Source organism: Mobula birostris, chromosome 7 (genome assembly GCF_030028105.1).
Source record: "Mobula birostris isolate sMobBir1 chromosome 7, sMobBir1.hap1, whole genome shotgun sequence".
Classification (NCBI taxonomy): Eukaryota; Metazoa; Chordata; class Chondrichthyes; order Myliobatiformes; family Myliobatidae; genus Mobula; species Mobula birostris.
Genome location: NC_092376.1, coordinates 1,012,242 through 1,039,236, shown reverse-complemented (window position 1 = coordinate 1,039,236; position 26,995 = coordinate 1,012,242). Strand labels below are relative to the sequence as shown.

The 26,995-nt window shown below is 43.9% G+C and overlaps 1 protein-coding gene across 1 annotated transcript in view; it reads left to right on the top strand.

Moving 5' to 3' along the window:
- LOC140199935 (arfaptin-2-like) overlaps positions 1–26,995 on the top strand; it is an 85,711-nt gene that overhangs the window by 25,258 nt on the left and 33,458 nt on the right. Inside the window, exons 4-5 of the mRNA XM_072262423.1 lie at positions 9,387–9,608; positions 10,482–10,639. Coding sequence (XP_072118524.1) covers positions 9,387–9,608; positions 10,482–10,639 — 380 coding nt within the window. The remainder of the gene's footprint in view (positions 1–9,386; positions 9,609–10,481; positions 10,640–26,995) is intronic.

Below are 26,995 nucleotides of genomic sequence, written 5' to 3'. Positions count from 1 at the left end.
TAGTAAAAGTTTTTTCAAGTATGTTTAGAAAAAAGAGAAATGAGAGTGGACATAGACCACTGGAAAATGCAGGAGAAATACTAACGGGGGACGAGGAGATGGCTGATGAACTAAATGAGTATTTTGCATCAGTCTTCACTGTGGAAGACACCAGCGGTATGCCTGATGTTGTAGTGTGTGAAGGGAGAGAAGTGGGTGCAGTTACTATTACAAGAGAGAAGGTGCTCAAAAAGCTAAAAGACCTAAAGGTACATCAGTCACCCGGACCAGAGGAACTGCACCCTAGGGTTCTGAAAGAAGTAGCATTAGTGATTGTGGTTGTATTAGAAATGATCTCTCAAAAATCGTTGGACTCTGGTATGGTGCCAGAGGACTGGAAAATTGCAAGTGTCACTCCACTCTTTAAGAAAGGAGGAAGGCAGCAGAAAGGAAATTATAGACCAGTCAGCCTGACCTCAGTGGTTGGGAAGAAGTCAGAATCAATTATTAAGGATGAGGTGATGGAGTACTTGGTGACACAGGACAAGATGAATTGAATTGAGTGATCTTTATTGTCATTATACATAGGTACAATGAAACTCTGTTTGGCTTCCTCTCAGGCAATTAAATAAAGCAGTAGATAAAAACAAGACAGTAATAGAAAAACAGTATTAAATAGATAAGTGCAGAAAATAAGTGGCAGCCGCACCAGAGTATCACAGTGATGCACAAAGTGCCGTTAGTGCAAGTATTTGAGTCCTTGTGTGTGCTCACAGTTTCAGTCATTGTTCTGTGGGAGTGGTGTGATGGAGGCCACAGCTCTGGGACAGAAGCTGTTCCTCAGTCTATTTGTTCTGGCTTTTAGTGTCCTGAACCTGTCGCTGGACGGCAGCGGGTCAAAGAGGGAGTGGCTGGTGTGTGTGGTGTCTCTGGTTATGCTGATTGCTTTCCTCCTGAGTCTGCTGGAATAGATGGTGTCCAGTCCTGGGAGCTCCATCCTGACAATTCGCTGGGCCGCCTTCACCACGCGATGCAGGTCTTGTCGCTCAGCGGCTGTGCAGCTGGCATACCACACGGTGGCACTGCTGGTCAGGGTGGTTTCAATTGTGCTTCTGTAGAAGTTAAGCAACAGCTTTTGTGGGAGTTTGGCCTGCTTCAGCCTTCTGAGGAAGAAGAGTCTTTGTTCTGCCTTTTTTACAAACAGCAAGGTGTTGGTGGTCCGTGTCAGCTGTTTTGACAACTTAACTCCAAGGAACAGATAGTACAAAGTCAGCATGGTTTCCTTCAGGGAAAATCCTACCTGACAATCCTGTTGGAATTCTTTGAGGAGATTACAAGTAGGATAGATAAAGGGGATGCAGTGGATGTTGTATATTTGGATTTTCAAAAACCTTTGACAAGGTGCCACACCTGAGGCTGCTTACCAAGTTAAGAGCCCATGGTATTACAGGAAAGTTACTAACATGGTTAGAGCATTGGCTGGTAGGAGGCAGTGATTAGGAATAAAAGGATTCTTTCCTAGCTGGCTGCCAGTGACTAGTGCTGTTCTGCAGGGGTCAGTGATATAGGTGATGAAGTAGATAGCTTTATTGCCAAATTTGCAGATGATACAAAGATTGGTGGAGGGGCAGGTAGTGTTGATGAAAAAGGTAAGATACAAAGGCTTAGACAGATTAGGAGAATGAGCAAGAAAGTGGCAAATGAAATACATTGTTGGAAGATACATGGTCATGCACTTTGGTAGTAGGAATAAATATGTGGACCATTTTCTAAATGGGGAAAAAGATTCAAAAATCTGAGACGCAAAGGGATTTGGGAGTCCTTCTGCAGAACACCCTGAAGGTTAACTTGCAGGTTGAGTCGGTGAGGAAGGGAAATGCCATGTTAGCATCCATTTCAAGAGGATACATTTCTAGAATACGAGCAGTGATGTGATACTAAGGCTTTATAAGTTACTGGTGAGGCCTCACCTTGAGTATGGTGAACAGTTTTGGGACCCTCATCTTAGAAAAGATGCACTGGCATTGGAGAGGGTCCAGAGGAGGTTCACAAGGATGATTCCAGGAATGAAAGGGTTATCATATGAGGAAAGTTTGATGGCTCTGGGTCTGTACTCACTGGAATTCAGAAGGATGAGGGGGGGGGGGATCTCATTGAAATCATTTGAATGTTGAAAAGCCTAGACAGAGTAGATGTGGAAAGGATGTTTCCTATGGTGGGAGAGTCTAGGACAAGGGGGCACAACCTCAGGATAGAGGGGAGCCTTTTTAAAACAGAGATGAGGAGAAATTTCTTTAGCCAACGGGTGGTGGTGAATTTGTGGAATTTGTTGCCACATGCAGGCCAGGTCGTTGCATGTATTTAAGGCAGAGATTGATAAGTTCTTGATTGGACATGGCATCAAAGGTTAAGGGGAGAAGGCCAGAAACTGGGGTTGAGGAGAATAAAAAAAGGGTCAGCCATGATTGGATGGTGGAGCAGATTTGATGGGCCAGATGGCCTAATTCTGCTCCTATGTCTTATGGTTTTATGGTCTATACTGTCCCACTCGACTGTCGCTGTGTACAGCGTTACAGACAAGTAACCTGGCCCCTCAGCCTGGACACTCAAGCCTTCTTGTGATGGATCCACTCATCAGCAGGATCCTTTGTCCTTCTCCCCTCTCAGCCTCTCCAGCTTCCCCTTAAATCCCTCTCTCTCTGCCAATCCTGTGAGCAAAATTTAACCATAAGACATGGTATCAGCATTGGGCCATTTGGTCCATCATGTCTGCTGTGCCATTCCATCGTGTCCGATTATTAATCCTCTCAACCCCATTCTCCTGCCTTCTCTCTATAATCTTTGATGTCCTGTACAATCAAGAACCTATTGACCACCACTTTAAATATACCCATCGACCTGGCCTCCACAGCCATCTGTGGCAGTGAATTCCCCAGATTCACCACCCTCTGGCTGAAGAAATTCCTCCTCATCTCTGTTCTAAAGGGACATCCTGCTATTCTGACGCTGTATCCCCGGTTCTAGATTCAACCACTAATGTGGGAGGAAACCGGAGCACCTGGAAAAACCCATATATACAGGGGAAGGGTGTATAAGCTCCTTACAGAGGACGTTGGAATCGAATTGCAAACTCCAATGCCCCAAGCTCTAATAGTGTTGCGCTAACTGCTAACTGCAATGCTGCCATGGCCTTGTCTCCCCTCCCAGGGGGAAATGGGGAACGGAGTGAGCTATAGAAGGGGGAAATGGGGAACAGAGTGAGCTATAGGAGGGGGCAAGTCAGGAGGGACATGAACAGGCTCAGTATGGACTCTGTGGAAAACCATTGACACCAAAAACAAACAGTCACTGATACTCCCGAGCCCTCACTCCCTTCAAGATTCACAATTGTTTAATGTAATTTCCAGTACACAAGTGTGAAGGAGAACAGTATAATTGTTTCTCTGGATCCCATATAGAGGGTTGCTACAGCAAAAACGAGCTTGGACCAGGGGCCAGTCTGGATGTAGGAAGTTTTGAGAGGAGAATACTCCAATCAGGTCCACTGGCCGAGTACAAAAGGCAGCAGCAGATCGCTACAGCAAAAAAGAGCTTTGACCGGCCATCAATAAGTTAACAAATTTCACGTCACTTGCCAGTGATAATAAACCTGATTCTGATTAGCAAGAGGGTAAAGGAAGGCAGAGGAAGTGCAGCGGCCATTGTCTGAGTTGGAGCTGGCACTTGATGTTCATTCAGGAGGCTGAGGGGGTGATAGATAGGACACATAGAGAGGTAACTACAACCAAGAGTCTCTCTGCGACTCAGAAGGGAAGGGGGGAGGAAAGCACGCTGTGGTGATAGGAAATTCGTTAGGGAAATGGACAGAAGGTTCTGCGGGCAAGAGTACGAGTCCTGTGTGCCAGGGACTGAATTGAGTCCTCAGCGTTCTTAACTGGGAGGATGAACAGCCAAAAGTTGTAGTCCATGTAGGTATTGATTTCATGGGTAGGATGATAGATGAAGTTCAGTATCGAGAGTTCACGGAGTTGGGTGCTAAGTTAAAGAGCAGTTATCTCAGCATTGCTACCCATGCTACGTGCAAGTGAGGCCAGAACTAGGAAGATTATACAGTCTAATATGTGGCTAGGAGTTGATGTAGGAGGGAGGGCATAAGATTTTTGGATCACTGGGCTCCGTTCCAGAGAAGGTGCCATCTGTTCAGAAGGGATGATTTGCACCTGAACTGGAGGGAGACTAATATCCTAGTGGGAAGGTTTGTTAATGATGCACGGCGGGGTCTGAACTAAAGTTGCAGGGGGATGGGAACCAGTGAGCCAGAACAGTTAGTGGAGACGTTGTGGAGACACTTGTTGGTAAGACCTCAGATAAAGTTAGGAATCAAAAGGTTTAGCATGGTGCGACTAGTATCCTGAATGTAAGTAGTATCGTAGGAAAGGCAGATAATAATACTGAAGATGAGGTAGCTGTTGTACAAACAGAGGCAATGTGTAGTGAGGAGAGGCTGTTGATAGGGCAAAACTGTAGTCAACAGGATGAGTTGCAATGTAAAAAGTGGACAAATTTCAAAGGGTGAATACAGGACTGAAGGTATTGTCTTTGAATGCGTGCAGTATATGGAATAAGGTAGAAGAACTTGTAGCACGGTTACAGATTGGCAAGTATGATGTTGTAGGCATCACTGAATCATGGCTGAAAGAAGATTATAGCCGGGAGCTTAATGTTCAATGATACACATTGTATCAAGAGGTCCAGCAGGAAATGAGGGGTGATGTTCTCTGTTGGTAAAAGATGAAATCAGGTCATTATAAAGAAGTGACATAGGATCAGAAAGTGTTGAATCATTGTGGATAGAGCTAAGGAACTGCAAGGATAAAAAGACCCTGATGGGAGTTGTAAACAGAGCCCCAAACAGTAGTTAAAATGTGGCCTACAAATTACAACGGGAGATAGAAAATGCATACCAAAAGGGAAATGTTACAATAGTCATGGGGGACTTCAATATACAGGTAGATTATGAAAATCAGATTGATGCTCGAGTCCAGGAGGGGGAGTTTCTAGATGAGATGGCATTTTAGAGCAGCTGATAGTTGAGCCCACTAGGGGACCAGCTATTCTCGTTTGGGTGTTGTGCAATGAAGCACAGTTGGTTAAGAACCCTTAGGGGCAGGTGATCATAATATGATCAAATTCACCCTGAAATTTGAGAAGGAGAAGCTAAAGTCAGATGTATCAGTATTACAGTGGAGTAAGGGAATTCCAGAGGTATGAGAGAGGAGTTGGCCAGAATTGATTGGAAAAGAACACTGGCAGGGATGATGGCAGAGCAGCAATGGCTAGATTTTCTGGAAGCAATTCAGAAGACACAGGATTATACATCCCAAGGAGGAAGAAGTATTCTAAAGGAAATGTAAAGCAACCATGGCTAATGAAAGAAGTCAAAGCCAACATAAAAGCCAAAGAGATGGCATATATTAAAGCAAAAAGTTGTGGAAGTTAGATGATTGGGAAGCTTTTGAAAAGCAATAGAAAGCAACTAAAGTCATTAAGAAGGTAAAGATGGAATACGAAAGTAAGCTGGCCAATAATAGTGAAGAGGATACCAAAAGTTTCTTCAGATATGGTAACGTATAAAAGAGAGGCGAAGGTGAATATCGGACTCCTGGAAAACAATGCTGAAGGGGTAGTAATGGGGACAAGGAAACGATAGGTGACCTGAATAAGTATTTTGCATCAGTCTTCACTGTGCAAGACACTTAACAGTATGGTGGATGTTCCAGCTGTCAATAGTTTTCAATAGGTACATTTAATGTCAGAGAAATGTATACAATATACATTTCACAAGCATCCACAAAAACAGAAGAGTGCCCCGAAGAATGAATGACAGTTAAATGTTAGAACCCCAAAGCCCCCCCCAGTGGCCCTCCCTCCCATGCGTAAACAGCAGCAGAGCAACGATTCCCCCACCAGCAAAAAACTTTCTGCACCCGCCACTGTGCGCTCGTGTGCAGCAAAATATCAATAATGTCACAGACTTGCATTCCCCCAAAGACTACTTGTTCACCTGGTAATTCAACATACCTCAAGCTCTGTCTCTCCCTAAATTGGGAAAAAGAGGTGGCCCCGTTTCACAGCAAGAGGGAGACATTAACAAAACAACTTGCTGATTTATGGTGTGAAAAGTCTGTTGCCTCGCTTTTTCCGAACTCTGTGCCCAAAGAATTCGGGGCACTGGGTACACAGTCAGTAGCCAGCTCGCTGCTTTCGATCTTCCATGTACTCTCATGACACATCAGATGACGGCAACACCGGCCTCGAATCCTCCTGCCTCCAGAGCCATGAAAATCCAGCACCCTGAAAGTGCGCTAGTCTTCCAGGCCGCATCCTTGGCATGTTGAAAAGTGGCTGGTCATGGTGCCCTGAGAGTGGGTCCCATTTCCGTAAAGAACCAAAGTCAGCATATAACTCCAGGTCAGGGTCTTCAAAAGAACCCTGAAAAGGAAAAAAAATTGATATTAAAGATGGAAATAGAGCTGTTTCTGAAGATGCAAGCAGAGGAGTCGCCGTTAGGTGCCATCGTCCTAAGCTCTGCCCCTCAGGGGTCATGTGTGGTTACTGTTACTAGGGAGAAGGTTCTTGGGAATCTGAAAGTTCAGAAGGTAGATAGGTCACATGGACCAGGTGGTGTACACCCCAGGGTTCTGAAAGAGGTGGCTGAAGTGACTGTGGAGGCATTACTAATCTTTCAAGAATCACTAGATTCTTGAATGGTTCTGGAAGACTGGAAAATTGCAAATGCCACTCCACTCTCCCACACAAAAGGGAGAGAGGCAGAAGAAAAAAAATTATTGGCCAGTTAGTCTGACTTCAGTGGTTGGGCAGATGGAGTCGATTATTAAGGATGAGGTCTTAGGGTACTTGGAGGTATGTGTAAATCTAGGCCGTAGTCAACATGGTTTCCTCAATGGAAAATCTAGCCTAACTAATCAGATGGAATTCTTTGAAGAAATAACAAGCAGGATAGACAAAGGAAAATCGATTAATGTTGTGTACTTGGATTTTCAGAAGGCCCTTGACAAGGTGGCACATATGAGGCTGCTTAACAAGCTACGAGCCCATGGTATTAGTCTGACTTCAGGAAAGATTCTAGCATTGATAAAGCAGTGGCTGATTGGCGGGGGCAAAGAGTGGGAATAAAGAGTGGGAGCCTTTTCTGGTTGGCTGCTGGTGACTGGTGGTGTTCCACAGGGGCCTTTGGTGGCACTGATTCTTTTTGCGTTATACATCAATGATTAGGATGATGGAATTGATGCCATTGTTGCAAAGTTTGCAGACGATATGAAGATAAGTGGAGGTGCAGGTAGTTTTGAGGAAGTAGAGAGGCAGATAGAATACAATGTCAGGAAGTGTATGGTCTTGAACTTTGGTAGAAGAAATGAAAGGTTGATTATTTTCTAAATGGAAAGAAAATAAAAAAAAACTGAGGCACAAAGGGACTTGGGAGTCCTTGTGCAGGATTCTCCAAAGGTTAATTTGCAGGTTGAGTTTGGCTGAGGAAGGCAAATGCGATGTTAACATTTATTTCAAGAGGACTAGAATATAAAAGCAAGGATGTAATGTTCAGACTTTATAAAGAACTGGTGAGGCCTCACTTGGAGTATTGTGAGGAGTTCTGGGCACTTAGAAAGTATGTGCTGAAACTGGAGAGGTTCAAAAGAAGTCACAAAAATGATTCCAGGATTGAATGGCTTGTCATATGAAAAGCGTTTGACTCTGGGCCTGTATTCACCAGAATTCAGAAGAATGAGGAGTGACCTCATTTCAAATTGTGAAAGGCCTTGACAGTGTGGGTGTGGATGTGGAGAGGGTGTTTCCTGTGGTGGGAGAGTCTAGGACCAGAGGGGACAGCCTCAGGATAGAGGGTCTCTGTCCTAATTGGGCTAATTCTGCTCCTATATCTTATGGTCTTATGATCTAAAATGAAGCACGATAAGATAAAGAACACAATAATAAAAAATACATAATTCTTCCTCATCTCTGTTCTAAACTACTATTCTGAGGCAGTGCCCTTTGGTCCTGGACTCCCCCACTGTAGGAAACATTCTCTCCACATCCATTCTATCTAGGCCTTCTGATATTCAATAGGTTTCAAAAGCCCTTTTAGTTCTTGTGGCCAGTCTCCATATAATATGGTGTGGAGGGTGGGCAACGTTGGTGGGGTGAGTTCTACCAATGCAACACACAGGGCTGCAGTTACCCTGCGGTCCTGATGTTGAGAGGGAATGGTGGGTGGGGGTGTGGCTGGTGGCATCCAGCTGCATGTTCAAGGTCTGCATTACGGGACGTGCAGTGCTAAGACATGTGAATGAATATTCAGGTGGTGAGCTGCATTATTGTTATGTCAGTTGCAGTGTATTGCGCTGGTGCCGGGTGCTATGTGATTGCTTCATAGGGCCCAGAGCTGCTTAATTCAAGTTCAATTTCAAGTTTATTGTCATCTGACCATATAACCAATGTTCCTCCAGACCATGGTCCACCTATAAAACATATTTCACACACAGCACATAAAACAAAATATTAACCATAGAAACCATAGAAACTACAGCACAGAAACAGGCCTTTTGGCCCTTCTTGGCTGTGCCGAACCATTTTCTGCCTAGTCCCACTGACCTGCACACGGACCATATCCCTCCATACACCTCCCATCCATGTATCTGTCCAATTTATTCTTAAATGTTAAAAAAGAACCCGCATTTACCACGTCGTCTGGCAGCTCATTCCATACTCCCACCACTCTCTGTGTGAAGAAACCCCCCCAATGTTCCCTTTAAACTTTTCCCCCCTCACCTTTAACCCATGTCCTCTGGTTTTTTTCTCCCCTTGCCTCAGTGGAAAAAGCCTGCTTGCATTCACTCTATCAATACCCATTATAATTTTATATACCTCTATCAAATCTCCCCTCATTCTTCTACGCTCCAGGGAATAAAGTCCTAACCTATTCAACCTTTCTCTGTAACTGAGTTTCTCAAGTCCCGGCAACATCCTTGTAAACCTTCTCTGCACTCTTTCAACCTTATTTATATCCTTCCTGTAATTTGGTGACCAAAACTGAACACAATACTCCAGGTTCAGCCTCACAGGTAAGTTAATAAAATATAATTCAAAATGCATGTAATGCACAGTACAGCTAAATAGTGTAGAGTAACACACAAAATGCTGGAGAATCTCAACAGGTCAGGTGGAATCTATGAAAATGAATGTATAGTTGACATTTCGGCCTGAGATCCTTCTTTAGGACTGAGCAAAATAGTGAACACCTTGCAGATTGCTGTGCTGCGTGGGTGGCATTGATCCTTTGCTCCACTGATGATGCCACTTGCTCTCCCACTCTTTCCCTCCACCCGCAGTGCACCAAACAGCTGATCTCGGAACGTTTCGGACGGGGCTCTCGTACTGTCGACCTGGAGCTGGAAGCGCAGATCGAGGTGCTCAGGGACACCAAGCGCAAGTATGAGAACGTGCTGCGTCTGTCGCGTGCCCTCACCACTCACTTTTACAGCCTTGTGCAGACCCAGCGAGCCCTGGGAGAGGCTTTTTCCGACCTCAGCCAGAAATCCCCAGAGCTGCAGGTGAGCAAGTAGGGCTTGCAAAACGTTTCGTGAGCAAGGGTGCCAGGTGCGGGGACGTGGGAGAGCAGAGGGGAAACTGGGCTGTGGTACAGAGAAAGGAGAAAGGAAGGGGTGAGCAAGGGAACACTGAGTGCAGGGAGGGTCTGGGACATATGTATTTATATTTATTGTGTGCTTTATCTTATTGTGGTTTTTTTGTGCTGTATTGGAGTAACAATGCTTTTCTTCTCCTGTTGCTCCCTTCCACATTCCCCCCATGGGGGTATGGCCGTGCCACTATAGCGTAGGGGTTAACACAGTGCTACTACAGCGTGGGGTATCAGAGTTCAATTCAGGTGTCATCAGTAAGTAGATTGTGCACCCTTCCAGTGTTCGTGTAGGTTTCCTCCCACATTAGTAGGTGAATCTGGAACCAGAGGGCACAGCCTCAGAATAGAAGAATGTCTCTTTAGAACAGATATAAGAAGGAATTTCCTCAGCCAGAGGATGGTGAATCTGTGGAATTCATTGCCATGGACAGCTGTGGAGGCCAGGTCCTTGGGTATATTTAAAGTGGAGGTTGATAGGTTCGTGATTTGTCAGGGCATCAAAGGTTATGGGGAGAAGGCAGGAGAATGAGGTTGAGAGGGATAATAAATCAGCTATGATGGGATGGCAGAGCAGACTCAATGGGCCAAATTTTGCTCCTATGTCTTATAGTCTTATTCCAAAAACCTAGCTGAATTGGTGATTGTAAGTTGTCCTGTGATTACACCAGTGTTAAGTAGGTGGGTTGCTGGGTGATGAGGCTTGTTAGGCCAGAAGGGCCTGTTCAAAACTGTTTCTCTAAATAAATAAATGTATGTTGTGTGTGCCCCCACCCCATCCCTCCAGGAGGAGTTTGGATACAACGCTGAGACTCAGAAACTACTCTGCAAGAATGGGGAGACACTACTTGGTGCTGTCAATTTCTTTGTGTCCAGTATCAACACCCTTGTCAACAAAACCATGGAGGATACTCTGCTCACAATCAAACTCTTCGAGAATGCCAGGTCTGTCTGGGGTTCCCCTCCTCAGGGTGTAGGACAGGTTGTCCTTGGGTTAATCACGCTTGCTTCAATTGTAGCCGTTCAGATAGCAATGATGAAGGAAGTTAAGAATTTGAATAGAAGAAGAAAGTGAGACTATATGTAGAACACTATAGCACAGGAACACAGTCAGCCCACAGTACTGTGACAAAGAAATCAAATGTCCAACTAAATCAAATCTCCCCTGCCTACACAATGTCTATATTCCTCCATTCCCTGCACATCATGTGCCCATCTAAAAGCTTCTTAAACACCTATAAGACAATAAGAAATAGAAGCAGAATTAGGCCATTCGGCCCATCAAGTCTGCTCCGCCATTCTATCATAGCTTTTCACACTTTTGACCAGTCAAGAATTTATCAATCTCCATCTTAAATACACCCAATGACTTGGCCTCCACAGCTGCCTGTGGTAACGAATTCCACAGATTTGCCATCATCTGGCTATAGAAACTCTTCCTCATCTCTGTTACAAATGGACATCCCTCTGTTCTAGGCTGTGCTCTCTGGTATTAGCCTCCTCCACTATTGGATACATACCCTCTATATTCATTCTATCTAGGCCTTTCATATTCAGTAGGTTTCAATGAGACCCCCCCCCCCCCCCCAATCCCTCTCACCTCTACTGGTTTGCCTCTACCAGCACCCCAGGCAGGGCACTTCCGGCACCCACCACTCTCTGTAAAAGTAAATTGCCCTGCACTTCCCCTTTGAACTTGCCCCCTCTCACCTGGTATTAGACATCTCAACCCAGGGATAAAGATACTGTCTGTTCACTCTATCTAGGCCTTTCTTAATCTTATAAACCTCCATTAGGTCTCCCCTCAGCCTCTGCTCCTCCAGAGAAAGCTCATTTGTCCAACCTTTCCTAATGGCATGTGCTCTCTTATCCAGGAAGCATCCTGGTAAACCTCTTATGCACCCTTTCCAAAGTCTCGACATCCTTCCTGTAATAGGGCAACTGGAGTTGCATGCAATACTCCAGATGTGGCCTAAGTGAGTTTTAAAATTCTGCAACATAACTTCTTGACTTTTGAACTAAGTTCCTTGACTAATAAAAGCAAGCATGTCATGACCTTCCTAACCATCTTGTCAACCTGCATAGTCACTTTCCGGGAGGCATGAACTTGGACCTAAGATCCCACCGCTCATCAACACTGTTAAGGGTCTTGCCTCGACAGTGTACTGTCTCTTTACATTTGATCTCCTATAGTGCAACACTTCACATTTAGCTGGGTTAAACTCCAGCTGTCAATTCTCCTTCCATATCTGTAATTAGATTTTAGTAAGACATTTAATAAGGTTTCCCATGATAATCTTCATACAGAAAGTCAGGAGGCATGGGATCCAGGGAAACATGGCTTTGTAGATACAGAATTGACTTGCCAATAGAATTCTGAGGGTTGTTGATGGAGCATATTCTGCCTGGAGTTGGGTGACCAGTGGTGTTTCACAGGGATCTGTTCTGCAACCCCTACTCTTTCTGATGTTTATAAATGACTTGGATGAGGAAGTGCAAGGGTGGGTTACAATTTCTACATGGAGGACTTTGAGGAGAGGGTTCTGAGTTCCTCGCCCTTATGCCACAAGTGCTTCTTCAGATACATCAAAGACACTTTCGTTGTGTGGCCTCATGGACTTCAGTCACTCCAACAGTTCCATGACCATCTGAGCAGCATACATCCAAGCGTTCAACTTACGATGGAGTTGGAGAAGACTGGTTGCCTCCCATTCATGGACATTCTAATACAATGGAAACCGGACAGTAGCCTCGGACATGGCATTTATCAGAAACTCACTCACACAGACTTTTACTTCAACAATAATAGCCACCATCACGCCTCCCAATGTAAAGTGGTTCTTTGTACTTTAATTAACCATGCAAAAACTATTTCAGACCAGAGAGTCTCCCCGAGGAAATAAGATGATTACACGTGATGTTTCTACAGAATCGCTACAAGCTGAGGGAAACCAAGTGGGTCCTTAAAAGGGTCAGTGGAAAAACCAGGAAACCTAACACAAAGAGGAGCCCATCGCTACCCCTGTCTCCCCTATATTTCCATGGCTTCTGGAAGGATTGTCAGGATCCTAAAGAAATATCAGATTAATATCATCCACAAACCTGTCAGGAAGCTCAAATCACAGTTTATGCAGATCAACGGTGACCTGGTTTACAGGATACCATGAATGCGGAGCGATATATATCGGCCAGACAGAATGCATAGGGGAAACCCGCATCAGGAGATGTATCCGTTGGGGTTACCTAGAGAAATCGGTGTTAGCAGAACATTGCGCTCATAATGGCCATAGGATTGAATTTGATGCAAATCTCCTGTGCCGTGCCAATGGTTTTTGGGACTGCCTGGCAAAGGAAGCCATTGAAATAAAACTAGAGGAAAAGAATTTTAACAAAGACAAAGGTCTCCCTCTGTTCTACCAGTCTGTTTTTGCTCGTATAATATTCTGCGTGACAGTGTGTTGGGGAAATGGCATCAACATGGGTGATACCTACAGGCTCAATAAACCGATTAGAAAGGCTGGCTCTGTTATTGGAGTCAAACTGAACCCTGGATGCTGTGCTAGAACAATGGACCCTGTGGAAAATCCTGGCAATTCTGGACAATGTTTCTCACCTTCCGCATGCCACCTTGGCTGAACAGAAGAGCACTTATAGCAATAGACTAAGACAACTGTGGTGCTGCAAAGAGCCCTATATGTGGTCATTCTTACCCTCAGCCATTAGGCTTTATAATGAGTCAACTTATAGCCAGGGAAGTAATGACAACCCCCCACCCGCCATGTTAGACAGTTTGAGGTAACTTTTATTTTATTCTTTCTTACTTCTAATATTTGTATGTCTATACACTTGTAATGCTACTGTGACACTGTAATTTCCTTTGGGATCAATAAAGTATCTATCTATCTATCTATCTATCAGTCGAAGTAAGAACTGGAATTCAATTGAAAATAAGGTGGGAGAGTTGAAACCTGATTGGATGAGAACTAACCAATCAGGAGGGACAGACTATGGGGGTATAATAACCATCAGGTTAGATAAACACGGACGTCATCAAAGCGTTGGTTATAATCAGTGCCTGTACCTGGCTGGTAGCCTGAGAAGAGTTTATTCATCATATAAGCTGGGACAGCACTAGATCCTTTTTCAGCGGGTTACAAAGTTTGCAGATGACACGGAGGTTGATGGAGTTGTGGATAGTGCAGAAGATTGTTGTAGGTTGCAGTGGGTTATTGTGAAGATGCAGAGCTGGACTGAGATATGGCAGATGAAGGTAATCAAGAGTGTTAAGATGCATTTTGGAAGGTCGAACCTGAAGACAGAATACAGGGTTAGTGGCAGGATTCTTAGCTGTGTGGAGGAACTGCGGGGTCCAAGTTGCCACGCATGTTGATTGGGTGGTTAAGAAGGCATGTGGTGCGTTGTTCTTCACTAGTTGGGGAATTTGAGTTGAAGAGCTACAAGGCAATGTTGCATTGGTGTTTCCACACCAGGCTATGATGCAGCCAGTCAATTTTCTCTCCACCACACATCTATAGAAGTTGGTCAAAGTTTTAGATGTCATGCCAAATCTCCGTAAAGTCTGAAGCACTGCCGTGTTTTTCTCGTAATTGCACCGATGCTGGACCCTGGCCAGGTCCTCCGAGATATTAACACCCAGGAACTTAGTTGGTAACCTTCCACTTCTGATCCTCCAATGTGGACTTGCTCATGGAGCTCTAGTTTCCTCCTCCTGAAGTCTATAATTGGTTCCTTAGTCTTGCTGACATTGAGTTTGTCGTTATTACACCACTCAGCCAGATTTTCAGTCTCCCCTCCTATATGCTGATTCATCATCACTTTTGATTTGGCCTACATCAGCAAACTTGAATATGGCAATGGAACTGTTGCACTCACACCCATCATTGCAAAGTGCTTTGAGAGACTGGTTCTATCATATCTGAAATCCTGTCTGCCCTCTACCCTGGACCCCCATCAATTTGCCTATCGCACCAACAGGTCAACAGAGGACGCCATCTCCACGGCACTTCACTCTGCCCTGACCCACCTGGACAGCCCCAACTCTTACATCAGAATGCTATTCATTGACTTTAGTTCGGCATTCAATACTGTTATCTCCTCCAAGCTGATCGCCAAACTTCGCCAGCTTGTTATCAGCTCACCCTTCTGCAATTGGACCTTGGACTTTCTGACTAACAGACCCCAGTCAGTTAAGTTAGACAACCTCTCCTCCTCCATTCTCACCCTGAATACCAGCCTACCTCAAGGCTGTGTGCTGAGCCCTCTTCTGTACTCCCCTTTCACCCATGACTGCGTTCCTGTACATGGTTCTAACTCCATAATCAAGTTCGTAGACGACACCACGGTGGTTGGCCAGATCAGAGGGGATGATGAGACGGCCTACAGGGATGAAGTCCAGCACCTGGCGGCGTGGTGTACTGACAACAACCTGGCCCTTAACACAGAGAAGACCAAGGAGATCATTGTGGACTTCAGGCATGCTAGGAGCCACACTCACATCCCCATCTACATCAGTGGAGCTGTAGTAGAGCGTGTACCAAGCTACAAATTCCTTGGTGTCCACATTTCCAAGGATCTCACCTGGTCCCTGAACTCCTCTATCCTGATCAAAAAGGCGCAATAGCGCCTTTATTTCCTGCAGAGAATCAGGAAAGCTCACCTCTGTCCCAGGATACTGACGGACTTTTACCGCTGTACCATTGAGAGCATACTCACCAACCATATCTCAGTGTGGTATGGCAATTGTCCCGTATCGGACCGCGAAGCACTCCAGTGTGTGGTGAAAACTGCCTAGCGGATTATCGGCACCCAATTGCCCACCATTGAGAACGTCTACCATAAACGCTGCCTGGGCGGGCGAAAAACATTATCAAGGATGCATCTCACCCTAACCATAGACTTTTTACTCTCCTCCCATCTGGTAGGCACTACAGGAGCCTCCGCTCCCGCACCAGCAGGCACAGGAAGAGCTTCTACCCTGAGGCTGTGACCCTGTTGAGCCTCACATCACAGCGCTAAGCAGTATTGCACCCATATTGTACTGTCTCAGTACTTTTATATGTGTGTGCTGTAGCATTTCTTCGCAGTTATTTTGTTATACTTTTTATTCCCAGTTATTTTGTAAATAACACTATTCTTTGCATTTCTGGTCAAATGCTAACTGCATTTCATTGGCTTTGTATCTGTACTTGGCACAATGACAATAAAGTTGAATCTAATCTAATCTAATCTTAACCACATAGTCATAAGTGTAAAGTGAGTGGAGCAGGAGTCTAAGCACACAGCTTTGTGATGCACTGTGCTGATGCAGATCGTGGAGGAGATGTTGCTAATCTGAACTAACTGAGGTCTGCAAGTAAGGAAATCCAGGATCCAATTTCACAAGAAGGTCCACAAACATGAGAAGATCTGCAAATATCCGAAGCATCAGCTGTTTACTCTTTTCCATAGGTGCTGCTTGGCCTGCTGAGTTCCTCTAGCATTTTGTGTGTGCTGCACAAGAAGATAATGAGGCCAAAGTCTTGAAGCTTATTGATTAGCTTTGAATGGATGTTGGTATTGAATGCTGATCTGTAGTCAGTAAAGAGCATCCTGATGTGTGCATCTCTCCAGAGTCGAGTAAAGCTCCAAGGAGATGGCATCTGCTGTGGACCCCTTCCAATAGGCAAATTGACCATAAGGTAAAAGAATAGAATTAGGCCATTTAGCCCATCAAATCTCATCCATTATTCCTCTCAGCCCCAATCTCCTGCTTTCTCCCATATACCTTCATGCTTTGACCAATCACAATCTATCAACCTCTACCTTAGCTATTTGTAAAGACTTGGCCTCCACAGCTGCCTGTCGCACGAATTCCACGGATTCACCACTCTCTGGCTAAAGAAGTTCCTCCTCTTCTGAATTCTAGTGATTACAGTCACAGAGCCATCAAACGCTGTTCATATGAGAAGCTATTCAATTCTGAAATCATTTTCGTGAACCTCCTTTCTACAGTGTCAACACATCCTTTCTAAGATAAGGGGCCCAAAAATGCTCATGATACTCCAAGTGAGGCCTCACCGATACTTTATAAGTCTCAACATTACTTCCCTACTTTTATATTCTAGTCATCTTGAAATGAATGCTAACATTGCATTTGCCTTCCTCACCACAGACTCAAACTGGAAATTAATCTTTAGGGAATCCTGAACAAGGACTCCTAAGTCCCTTTGCACCTCAGATTTTTGAATTTTGGCTCGATTTAGAAAATAGCCTACTCTTTTATTTCTTCTACCAAAGTGCATGACCATACACTTCCCAACATTTATTCCATCTCAAACAAGAGAAAATCTGCAGATGCTGGAAATCCAAGCAACTCACACAAAATGCTGGAGGAATTCAGCAGGCCAAGCAGCCTCTATGGAAAAGAGTATAGTCAACCGTTTCAGGCTGAGACCCTTCATCAGTCCTCCACATATCTTCAGATTGTCTGCAACCTTTGCAACAGAGCCATCAGTTCCATCACCCAAATCATTGATATCGAACGTAAAGAGAATCCGTCCCAACACAGACCCCTGTGGAACACCACTAGTCACCGGCAACCAATCAGAAAAGGCTGCCTACATTCCCACTCTTTGCTTCCTGCCAATTAGCCACTGCTTTATCAATGCTAGAATATTTCCAATAATAACATGGGCTCTTAACTTGTTAAGCAGCCTCATCTTTGGCACCTTGTCAAAAGCCTTTTGAAAATCCAAAATATACAACATCAACTTATTCTCATTTGTATGTCGTGCCAGTTATTTCTTCAAAGAATTCCAACAGATTTGTCAGGCAAGATTTTCCCTTGAGGAAACCATGCTGACTATGGCCTATTTTATAATGTGCCTCCAAGTGCCCCGAAACTATAGCCTTAACAGTCAACTCCAACATCTTTCCAACCACTGAGGTCAGACTAACTGGCCGATAATTTCCTTTCTTCTGCCCCTCTCCCTTTGTGAAGAGTAGAGTGACATTTTCAATTTTCCATTCCTCTAGAACCATGCCAGAATCAATTGATTCTCAAAAGATCATTACTAATGCCTTCACAATCTCTTCAGCCACCTCTTTCAGACCCCCTTGGGTGTACACCATCTGGTCCTTGTGGTATATCTAGCTTCAGATCTTAAAGTTTCCCAAGAACTTTCTCCCTAGTAACAGTAACTTCATCCACTTCTGATCCCTGACACCTGGAACTTCCACCATATTGCTAGTGTCTTCCACAGTTAAGGCTGTTAAGGTTTGTTTGCCATTTTCTTGTCCCCCATTACTACCTCTCCAGTATCATTTTCCAGTGGCCCAACATCCATTCTTACCTCTCTTTTACACTTTATGTATCTGAAGAAACATTTGGTGTCCTCTTTAATATAATTGGCAAGCTTACCTTTGTATTCCATCATTTCCTTCTGAATGACATTTTTGTTGCCTTCTGTTGGTTTTTAAAAGCTTCCCAATCCTCTAACTTTCCATGATTTTTTGTTATATTTTATGCCCTCTCTTTGGCTTTAATGTTGGCTTTGACTTTTCTTCTTAGCCACAGTTGTGTCATCTTCCTTCAGAATACTTCTTCCTTTTCGGGATGTATGTGTCCTCTGCCTTCTGAATTGCTTCCAGAAATTTCAGCCATTGTTGCTCTGACGTCATCCCTGCCAGTCATCTTTTCCGATCAATTCTGGCCAACTCCTCTCTCATGCCTCTAATTCCCTTTACTCTACTATAACACTGATATATCTGAATTTAGCATCTCCTCAAACTTTAGGGTGAATTTGTTCATGTTATGACCACTTACCGCTAAGGGTATTGTTTTACCTTAAACTCTCCAATCAATTTCAGTTCATAGGACAACAACTAATCCAGAATAGCTGGTCCCCTAGTGATTGAAGCAGGTGGGTACCACACACTGCCGAAGCAAGAGATTAATGATCTCAGTAAACGCACCAGCCTGTCTCGGCATGGAATGGTAGGCATTCCTTATGTTAGTAGAACAGTATGGTGGGACCTCTGGTGCTACAGGTTATATACTAATGGTGATTGGGTGAGGTTTTCTTCAAACAAGCCTGCTTGAAGTCACCAACTATGATTTGAATGCTTGGGATGGACTATTTCTTGTTTGGAGATGGTATCATGTGGTATCGCGAGCACTTGATTATCATTGGCTGCTAGTGGTATGTAAATTGTAGTCAGGATCACAGGTGAGAACCTCTAGGTAAGTGGAACAGATGCCATTTGACCATTAGGTGTTCCAAGTCAGCGGAACATTAGTTTGACAAAACCGCCTCATTGGAGCACCACCAAGAGTTTATCATGAAACACACATCTCCACCTTTTAACTTTTCTGAATCAGCAATTCAGTCCTTTCTTAAACTGAGAAACTTCGGGTCTGATCACTATCTTGCATGACCAGGGAAAGCCTACAACAGAACAGGCTGTCATTTCTCTCTGATACAGAGAAAGCCTACAATAGAACAGTCTCTCGTTTCTCTCCGATACAGAGAAAGCCTACAATAGAACAGTCTCTCGTTTCTCTCTGATACAGAGAAAGTCTACAATAGAACAGGCTCTCATTTCTCTCTGATACAGTAATCCTGCCCTCAGGCCCTCAGTTTTGTTCTCCAGTAACTGCGCATTTGCCAACAAAGGACTGGATGGAGGAGGCCTCATCCCTCTGTGTTTCAGCCTGGCTTGTATCCCCACCCTCCCTCCTAACTAGATTTTGACCATGCTGATGAACCTTCATCCTCTTAAAGGTGTTGTGCCTGTCTTTTTCCCAAGGTGGAAATGGCTAATATGATAGGGTATAATATTAAGGTGACTGGAAGAGAGTATAGGATGGATGTCAGAGGTAGTTTGTTTTACACAGAGTGGTGGCTGCATGGAACACAACTGTCAAGGCTGGTGATTGACGTAGATATATTGGAGACATTTTATAGATTCTTAGATAGGCACATGGATAAAAGAAAATTACAGAGCTATGTAGGAGGGAAGGGTTAGGTTAATCTGAGATTAGGTTAAAAGGTCGGCATAACATCATGGGCCAAAGGGCCTGTATTATGTTGTACTCTTCTATGTCCTTTAAGAGACCCAGCAGTACCTCCTTTATCTGAAAATGCTAAACCAAATGAGCATGTACTGATCCTTTTATCCTCCACATCCTTATCCTTGATAAATACTGATGAAAAATACTCATTAAGGATCTCACCCACCTTCTCCACATGCAAGAAAAGTTCCTTCCTTTATTCTTGAGCGGTCCCACCCTCTCCCTGGTTGTCCTCTTGCTCTTGATGTATGTATAGAAAGCCTTGGTATTCTCTTTAATTCTACTTGACAAGGACTTTTATTGGCTCTCCTGGCTTTCCTAATTCCTTTCTTGAGTTCTTTACTGGCTTTATAATCCTCAAGGGCTGTGCTTGGTTCTAACTTCCTAAACCTTTTTCCTTTACCTTCCTGACTAAATTCACCCAATCAATTCTTTGACATTTCTATATACCCCCTATATGATCTAAGATCTCCTATACTCTATGCAGTTGGTCTTTAAATACTCTCCACATGCCAGGTATGGACTTGCCAAAAAACATCTGTTCCCAATTAACTGGAACATAGAACATAGAAAAGCTACAGCACAATACAGGCCCTTCGGCCCACAGAGTTGTGCCGAACATGTCTCTACCTTAGAAATTACTAGGCTTACCTATAGCCCTCTATTTTACTAAGCTCTGTGTACCTATCTAAAAGTCTCTTAAAAGACCCTATTGTATCCGCCTGTACCACCATTGCCGGCAGCCCATTCCACGCACTCACCACTCTCTGTAAAAAACTTACCCCTGACATCTCCTCTGTACCTACTCCCCAGCACCTTAAACCTGTGTCCTCTTATGGCAACCATTTCAGACCTGGGAAAAAGCCTCTGACTATCCACACGATCAATGCCTCTCATCATCTTATACACCTCTATCAGGTCACCTCTCATCCTCCGTCGCTCCAAGGAGAAAAGGCCGAGTCGACTCAACCTATTCTCATAAGGCATGCTCCCCAATCCAGGCAACATCCTTGTAAATCTCCTCTGCACCCTTTCTATGGCTTCCACGCTCCCTCTAATTCCTGCCTGATGCTCTCATAATTTGCCCTGCTCCAGTTTAATTTCCTCCTGCAACATCCATATTAAAGCTACCTTCAAGCTTAAGAAGTTGACTGAGGTGTAGAAGACTGAGGGGTTAGAAAAACTACACCCCCTTCCCTGGAATCTGGAAGGCACTGTTTGAAGGAGTCAGAGGTTCTCACTACATCTCAGGAGTATCTCGTCAAGCACTGTGACATAGATCATAAGATATAGGAGCAGAATTAGTTCATTTGGCCCATTGTGTCTGCTCCGCCATTTCATCATGACTGATCCATTTTTCCTCTCTGCCCCAGTCACTTGCCTTCTCCCCGTATCCTTTCATGCCCTGACCAATCAAGAATCTTATCAACCTCTGCCTTAAATGTACCCAGTGATTTGGCCTCCACAGCTGCCCCTGGCAGTAAATTCCACAGGTTCACCACTCTCTGGCTAAAGAAATTCCTCCTCATCTCCGTTATAAAAGGGCACCCCTCCATTCTGAGGCTGTGTCCTCTAGTCTTAGTCTCCCCCCACCATAGGAAACATCCTCTTCATACCCATTCTATCAAGGCCTTTCAACAGTCAATAGGTTTCAATGAGGTCACCCCTAATTCTTCTGAATTCTGGTGAGTATAGGCATAGACTCATCAAACACTCTTCATATGATAAGCCTATCAATCCTGGAATCATTTCTGTGAACCTCCTTCGAACCCTCACCAATGTCAGCACATCCTCTCTTAGATAAGGGGCCCGAAACTGCTCACAATACTCCAAGTAAGGTCTCACCAATGCCTTATAAAGCAACAACATTACATCCTTGCTTTTATATTCTAGTCCTCTTGAAATGAATGCCAACATCACATTTGCCTTCCTCACTGTTAACACCCAAAAAACAAGGACAAGGTTTTTCTTTTGTGTAAACAACTTTACTTTCAATGTCTCTTTTTTTTGTTATTTATTTTTTATTGAAGCTCATCATCAAACAAACGTTTCCATAATTGTAATTCAGATACTGTACATATATATCATATAATCATATTTGTCATAAATCTCCACATGTTTTTCTGAGGTATGCACTTACAGAAAGGAGAGGAAAGAAAGAACAATCGGAAGAAGAAAACTATGTACAAAGTAGGGAGTGATCTTTTTTTTACAACATATTCATTGACTTGTGAGAATAAAATCAGGCCTATGAGATGTTATGTAGTTAAACCATCTTTCCCAATATGAATCAAATTGTTCCAACTTATGATTAACAGATGCTGTTATCTTCATTTTGTAAATGTCTATTGTAATTTCCATCCATGCATTTAAAGTTGGGCTCTCCTGTGATAACCATTTCCTGGTAAGGGTCTTTTTACCAGCCACCAGCAGTATATTCATTAAATATTTATCTCTTTTCAACCATTCTTGAGGTATATACCCAAAATATATGGTCTTACTCTTCCATTTCTGTAGGACCGCCGGGGCATAATCATGATCATAGTATATTAACTTCCCATTCCAAAGCACCCTCTTCTTACCCCAGGCCCTTCGTACAATCTCCGCCTTGCTCTTGAATCGAAGGAATCTAAGTACTATTGAGCGCGGCTTACTTTCTCTGTCTCCTGGAGGCCTCGGGACGAGCGCACAATGCGCCCTCTGAATTTCAATCTCCACAGTTGGGGGAATCTCCAGCGTGTCCCGCAGCAACTTTTCTACAAACTTCATCATCGACATCCCCTCCGGGATCATTATAAATCCTGATATTTTTCTGTCGCGATCTTCCCATCTTACTTAGTATCTGTTCCATGTTTTGCACGCGATCTTCCACCTTCTCAATTCGAGTCTCTGCCATCGCTATTTTCTGATTGACGTTGGCGAGCCTCTGACTTTATATCATTTAGTTGCTGTTTTATATCTTTTTGGACTTCCCTTATCTTTTCCAGAATCCTTATCATATTTGCCGCTTTGCCTAAACGAGGCCCCGGGTCAGCCCTGTCACCACACGCACGTGTAGGAGAGCCGCTCGTCGTGCCTCTCACTTCCATAGGCTCTACAGCGATGCTTTTTTTTATCTCCATTCTTGCCCCCTTGTCAATTTAGATATTTTTGAAAGATCTTATATTTGATGGATTAATGGGGCAAAATATGAGATTTTCTAGAGGAGCTATTGATTTAAGCTGCCATTCTGGACGATGACATCACTGGAACCTCTCTCAACGTCCCTCTTCAATACCTGAGGGCCACCACCTTTACATTCCACAGTTCATCTCCCTCCACGTGTATAACAGGGAAACTGTGGGTGTGTATTAAATATATATTCCAAATGAACAAAACTCAACAATCTCCCTTTTTATGTAGATATTAAAAAAATTAAATTTGAAACAAATTTAAAGACAATTCAAATGTCCATTAGGACATGGGAATTAGTTTCCATATCATAACCATTGAAGTTAATACAATTCTTAAGTTACCAAATGCCTTCACTAAGTGCCTTTAACAGCACAAGCACTGGAGCTCCCTTCCTTGTGAGACAGTCAGCTAGTTGTTCTTTCGTAGTTGACCAAAGCACATGATGAATTTACCGTGCTTGGATAAGTTCTTTGATGCTACTTATCTCTAGACAAAGCCTCTTCTCTGTAACTGACTTGGTGGATTTGATGGCATCAACCAAAGAGTAGTTGTCTGTTCTTCTTTGGGTCAGCATGGAAAAGCTCAGAATAGAGTGTGGCCAGGAAAACAGAATTGTTAATGCCTTCAGACATTGTAATGGTTTCACCTGCCAATGTACTCTGTACAACTCTTCAGATTTTTTTTGATTGCTGATACAGAGGTGAAAATCTTCCCTCTTCTCCCTTTAGTACAATAAAATGCTCCCCTGAGTACCCCCATTAGGAAGATTTCTAAGTGAGGCATCACTGAAGACAATGAGCCTCAGTGAGCCATCTTTCCCAAGCTGTTGAAACTTTAAGGCTACTTTTTCTGATTGAATTGTGCGCACTATCTTGTTTGCCTCGTGTAAAGTTTGTGCTGTGGCATTTTTTGTGCTGGATGCCAAGTTGCAGGTATCAAACATGATGTCAGGTCTGCTCTGCCCTGCCATCCATAGAATCTGATCTATATTTGATCTAAGCTGTTCTGCTTCAGCTTCACTGAGGGATGCATCCCGCTGTGTGGCATATGAGGACTCCATGCGGATTGTCTGAAGATTCCTGATGTAGCTTTCTTGGTGCAGTTGAACTGTTCGGTCAACAGCAAGGATGTCTACCCTACATAGCAGAATGTGTCATGTTCCTCACGTCCAACATGAAAGGCTGACTTAAGCTGAGGGAAAACTGTTGTGGTAAAGTTTTGCGAACCTTCCATATGAAGTCATCTACATGACAGGCAAGTATTCCATTCACATGATAGCCTGAATCTTGCCAGTGAAAAGCAGCTGGATCCACTTGTGACATCTTTCCACCTGTTTTCAATATTATTTCCTTGACCGTTTTATACCAGCAGAATGATGCATCTGCTAGACCTTTCGTACACTTTTTGAGTTTCCACAGAGTTCCTTCGCTTCAGGAGAAGGTTTAATGTAAGTGTCACTGACAGCTCCATTCCCTGGAAGAATGTGGGTTTTACGTCCATGCAATGGGGTTGCCAATGCTTTCGACATAGCACTGAGAGAAGTAGTCGGAGAGACTCTGAAGCACAGGTTGGTGAGTCTTCTCAGGGTCTTCTACATTTAGTCCCTCAAAAGCTCTAGCCACCAGACGTGCTTTTGGTATAATTCCTGTTGGGATTTCTTGCAGGGTGCATGTTGTCTTTTAGCCATTGTCTCTAGTTCCTCGAACACTCCATTATTTCTCCAACTTCTGATTTCATCCTGTTTTACAGATTCAAACGGCACCCCTTTAGTTACTAGGACATCTTCATCTTGATATTTCTCAGATGGTCCTGCCTGATGTATACTTGGTTCAGTATGAAGCCTGTCTACACGTGACATGTCGACTGACCCTGCAGTGCCATCGACAGTGACTGGTTCTAGGTAACTCCAGTTGTACCAACTTTTGTTTCTCCCACTGGCTTTTCCTGCTCGCCCGAAGACTTCAGCTTTGTGTGAGACACCAGTGCTTTGGTGTACAAATCTCACAGCTTATCCTGTTTTAAGACTGAAACTTCCATGTTGTCTTTGCATTTGTGATCATTTCTGTTCAGGCAAGTCCGTTGAGTACTCAATTGCACTCTTTTCACGCTGTCTGCACCCCTGTACAGCAACTCTGTTGGGTCCTTAGCTGCACTCTCCTCATCCCTGTCTCTGCTATATGACCGTGTGCCAGTGAAATGCTTTTCATTTTTTGTGCCATTCTCCATGGAGTTCTGATGGTCTTCAGTTTGTGCTTTATGTAGTCTGGAATGACGTATCCTCACATATGTACCTTCATGTCTCAGGAATACCACAACTCCTGACCAATGGCGACTCCAGGACCTTTCCATTCTGTACATTCCGCTCTTTTGTAATACACTTTGCCCCCTGTGTCATATTTGCCATTTGTAGGTCAGATCTGTGCCTCAGTGCTCTTTGAATTTCTCTGAACACTCTGCTTCAGTGACTGCCTTCCTTGATGCATGCAGTGCTGAAAAATGTTTCCCATCCACTCACTCCTTGTACTGCCCGCTACAGCAGCTGGCCTGTCAACCAGTACAGAGGGAAGGTTTGGAATCTGGCCAAACTCTGGTTGATATGGGCTATAACCTTGTACGTTCTGCAAGGTTTTCTTCGCCATGAGGACTGTGTTCCAATCACAGCCATTGCTTTTCTTTACCTGCAGCATTATTTCAGTAAGCTTTTGATTGTGTTGCTCCAGAAGTCCATTACTCCAAGGACTATATACCACTGTTGTTTTTGTTTCAGTGTTCAAGTTTTTTTTAGATTATGAAGACACGCAGTCTTCTTTTATTGTCATTTAGTAATGCATGCATTAAGAAATGATACAATATTTCCTCCGGTGTGATATCACAAAACACAGGACAGACCAAGACTGAGAAAACTAACAAAACCACATAATTATAACATATAGTTACAACAGTGCAACAATACCATAACTTGATGAAGAATTCCATGAGGACAGTAAAAGTTCAAAGTCACTCAAATGTCCCACATCTCACGCAGACGGGAGAAGGAAGAAAAACTCTCCCTGCCATGCCCGACCACAGTCCGGCTCTGAGTCGTCCGAAAACTTCGAGCCTCTGATCAGCTCTCCGACACCGAGTACTGAGCACCATCCGAACAATTCAACCTCAATCTCGGTTGCCAACAGCAGGCAAAGCCAGGGATTTTGGGGCCTTCCCTCCAGAAGATTCTCGATCGCACAGTAACAGCAGCAGCAGCGAACCAGCGTTTCAGAAATTTCTCCGGATGTTCCTCTGTGCTTTCACGTCTGTCTCCATCAAATCAGAATTGTCCACGGCCCCTATTTAACAGATACGATATCATTTTCACCGGAGGGCTGCGCGCGCACGGCGCGCTGCTATCTCTCCTCCTGCCATATGACTGTTCTCTGCCATATCACTGAATTCATCATTATTAAATTCACCACCATTATCACTGAATACTTTCTGAGGTGGACCATTCACACTTATCCAGGAATGGATGAACTTTTTTTACTGTTTCTGCGGGTCTCTTTGTACTTACGATGCTCCCAGCACTCATCGATAATGTGGGGATTCCACACTCATAGACCCAATTCATGCAGGTCTATGGCTACTGTTTCATTGTATTCATATTCTACTGCCAGACCAACTGTAGGCTTAGGTTTGGGCTTTCCAACTTTTGGCACGTCTCACAGCTGTCAATTATCTGCTTTGGAATGAAAAAATGATCTGCATCTTGTTGCCTGAACTGCTGAGCAGTTTCTGAAGTCATATCAATTGAAGTGTGTCCAAGATGCTTGTGAGGTGTGAGCAATACTTGCATTTCTCATCTATGGTCATGTGGTCATAGCAGAGACTTGGATGTCTCAGGGGCAGGAATGTCTGCTGAGTGTGGTGGGTAAATTGATGCAAAGTATTCTTAGAGATGCTATATATAATTATCTGGATAGACAGGGTCTGATTAGGAACAGTCAACATGGATTTGTGCGTGGAAGGTCATGTTTGACAAATCTTATTGAATTTTTTGAAGAGGTTACTAGGAAAGTTGA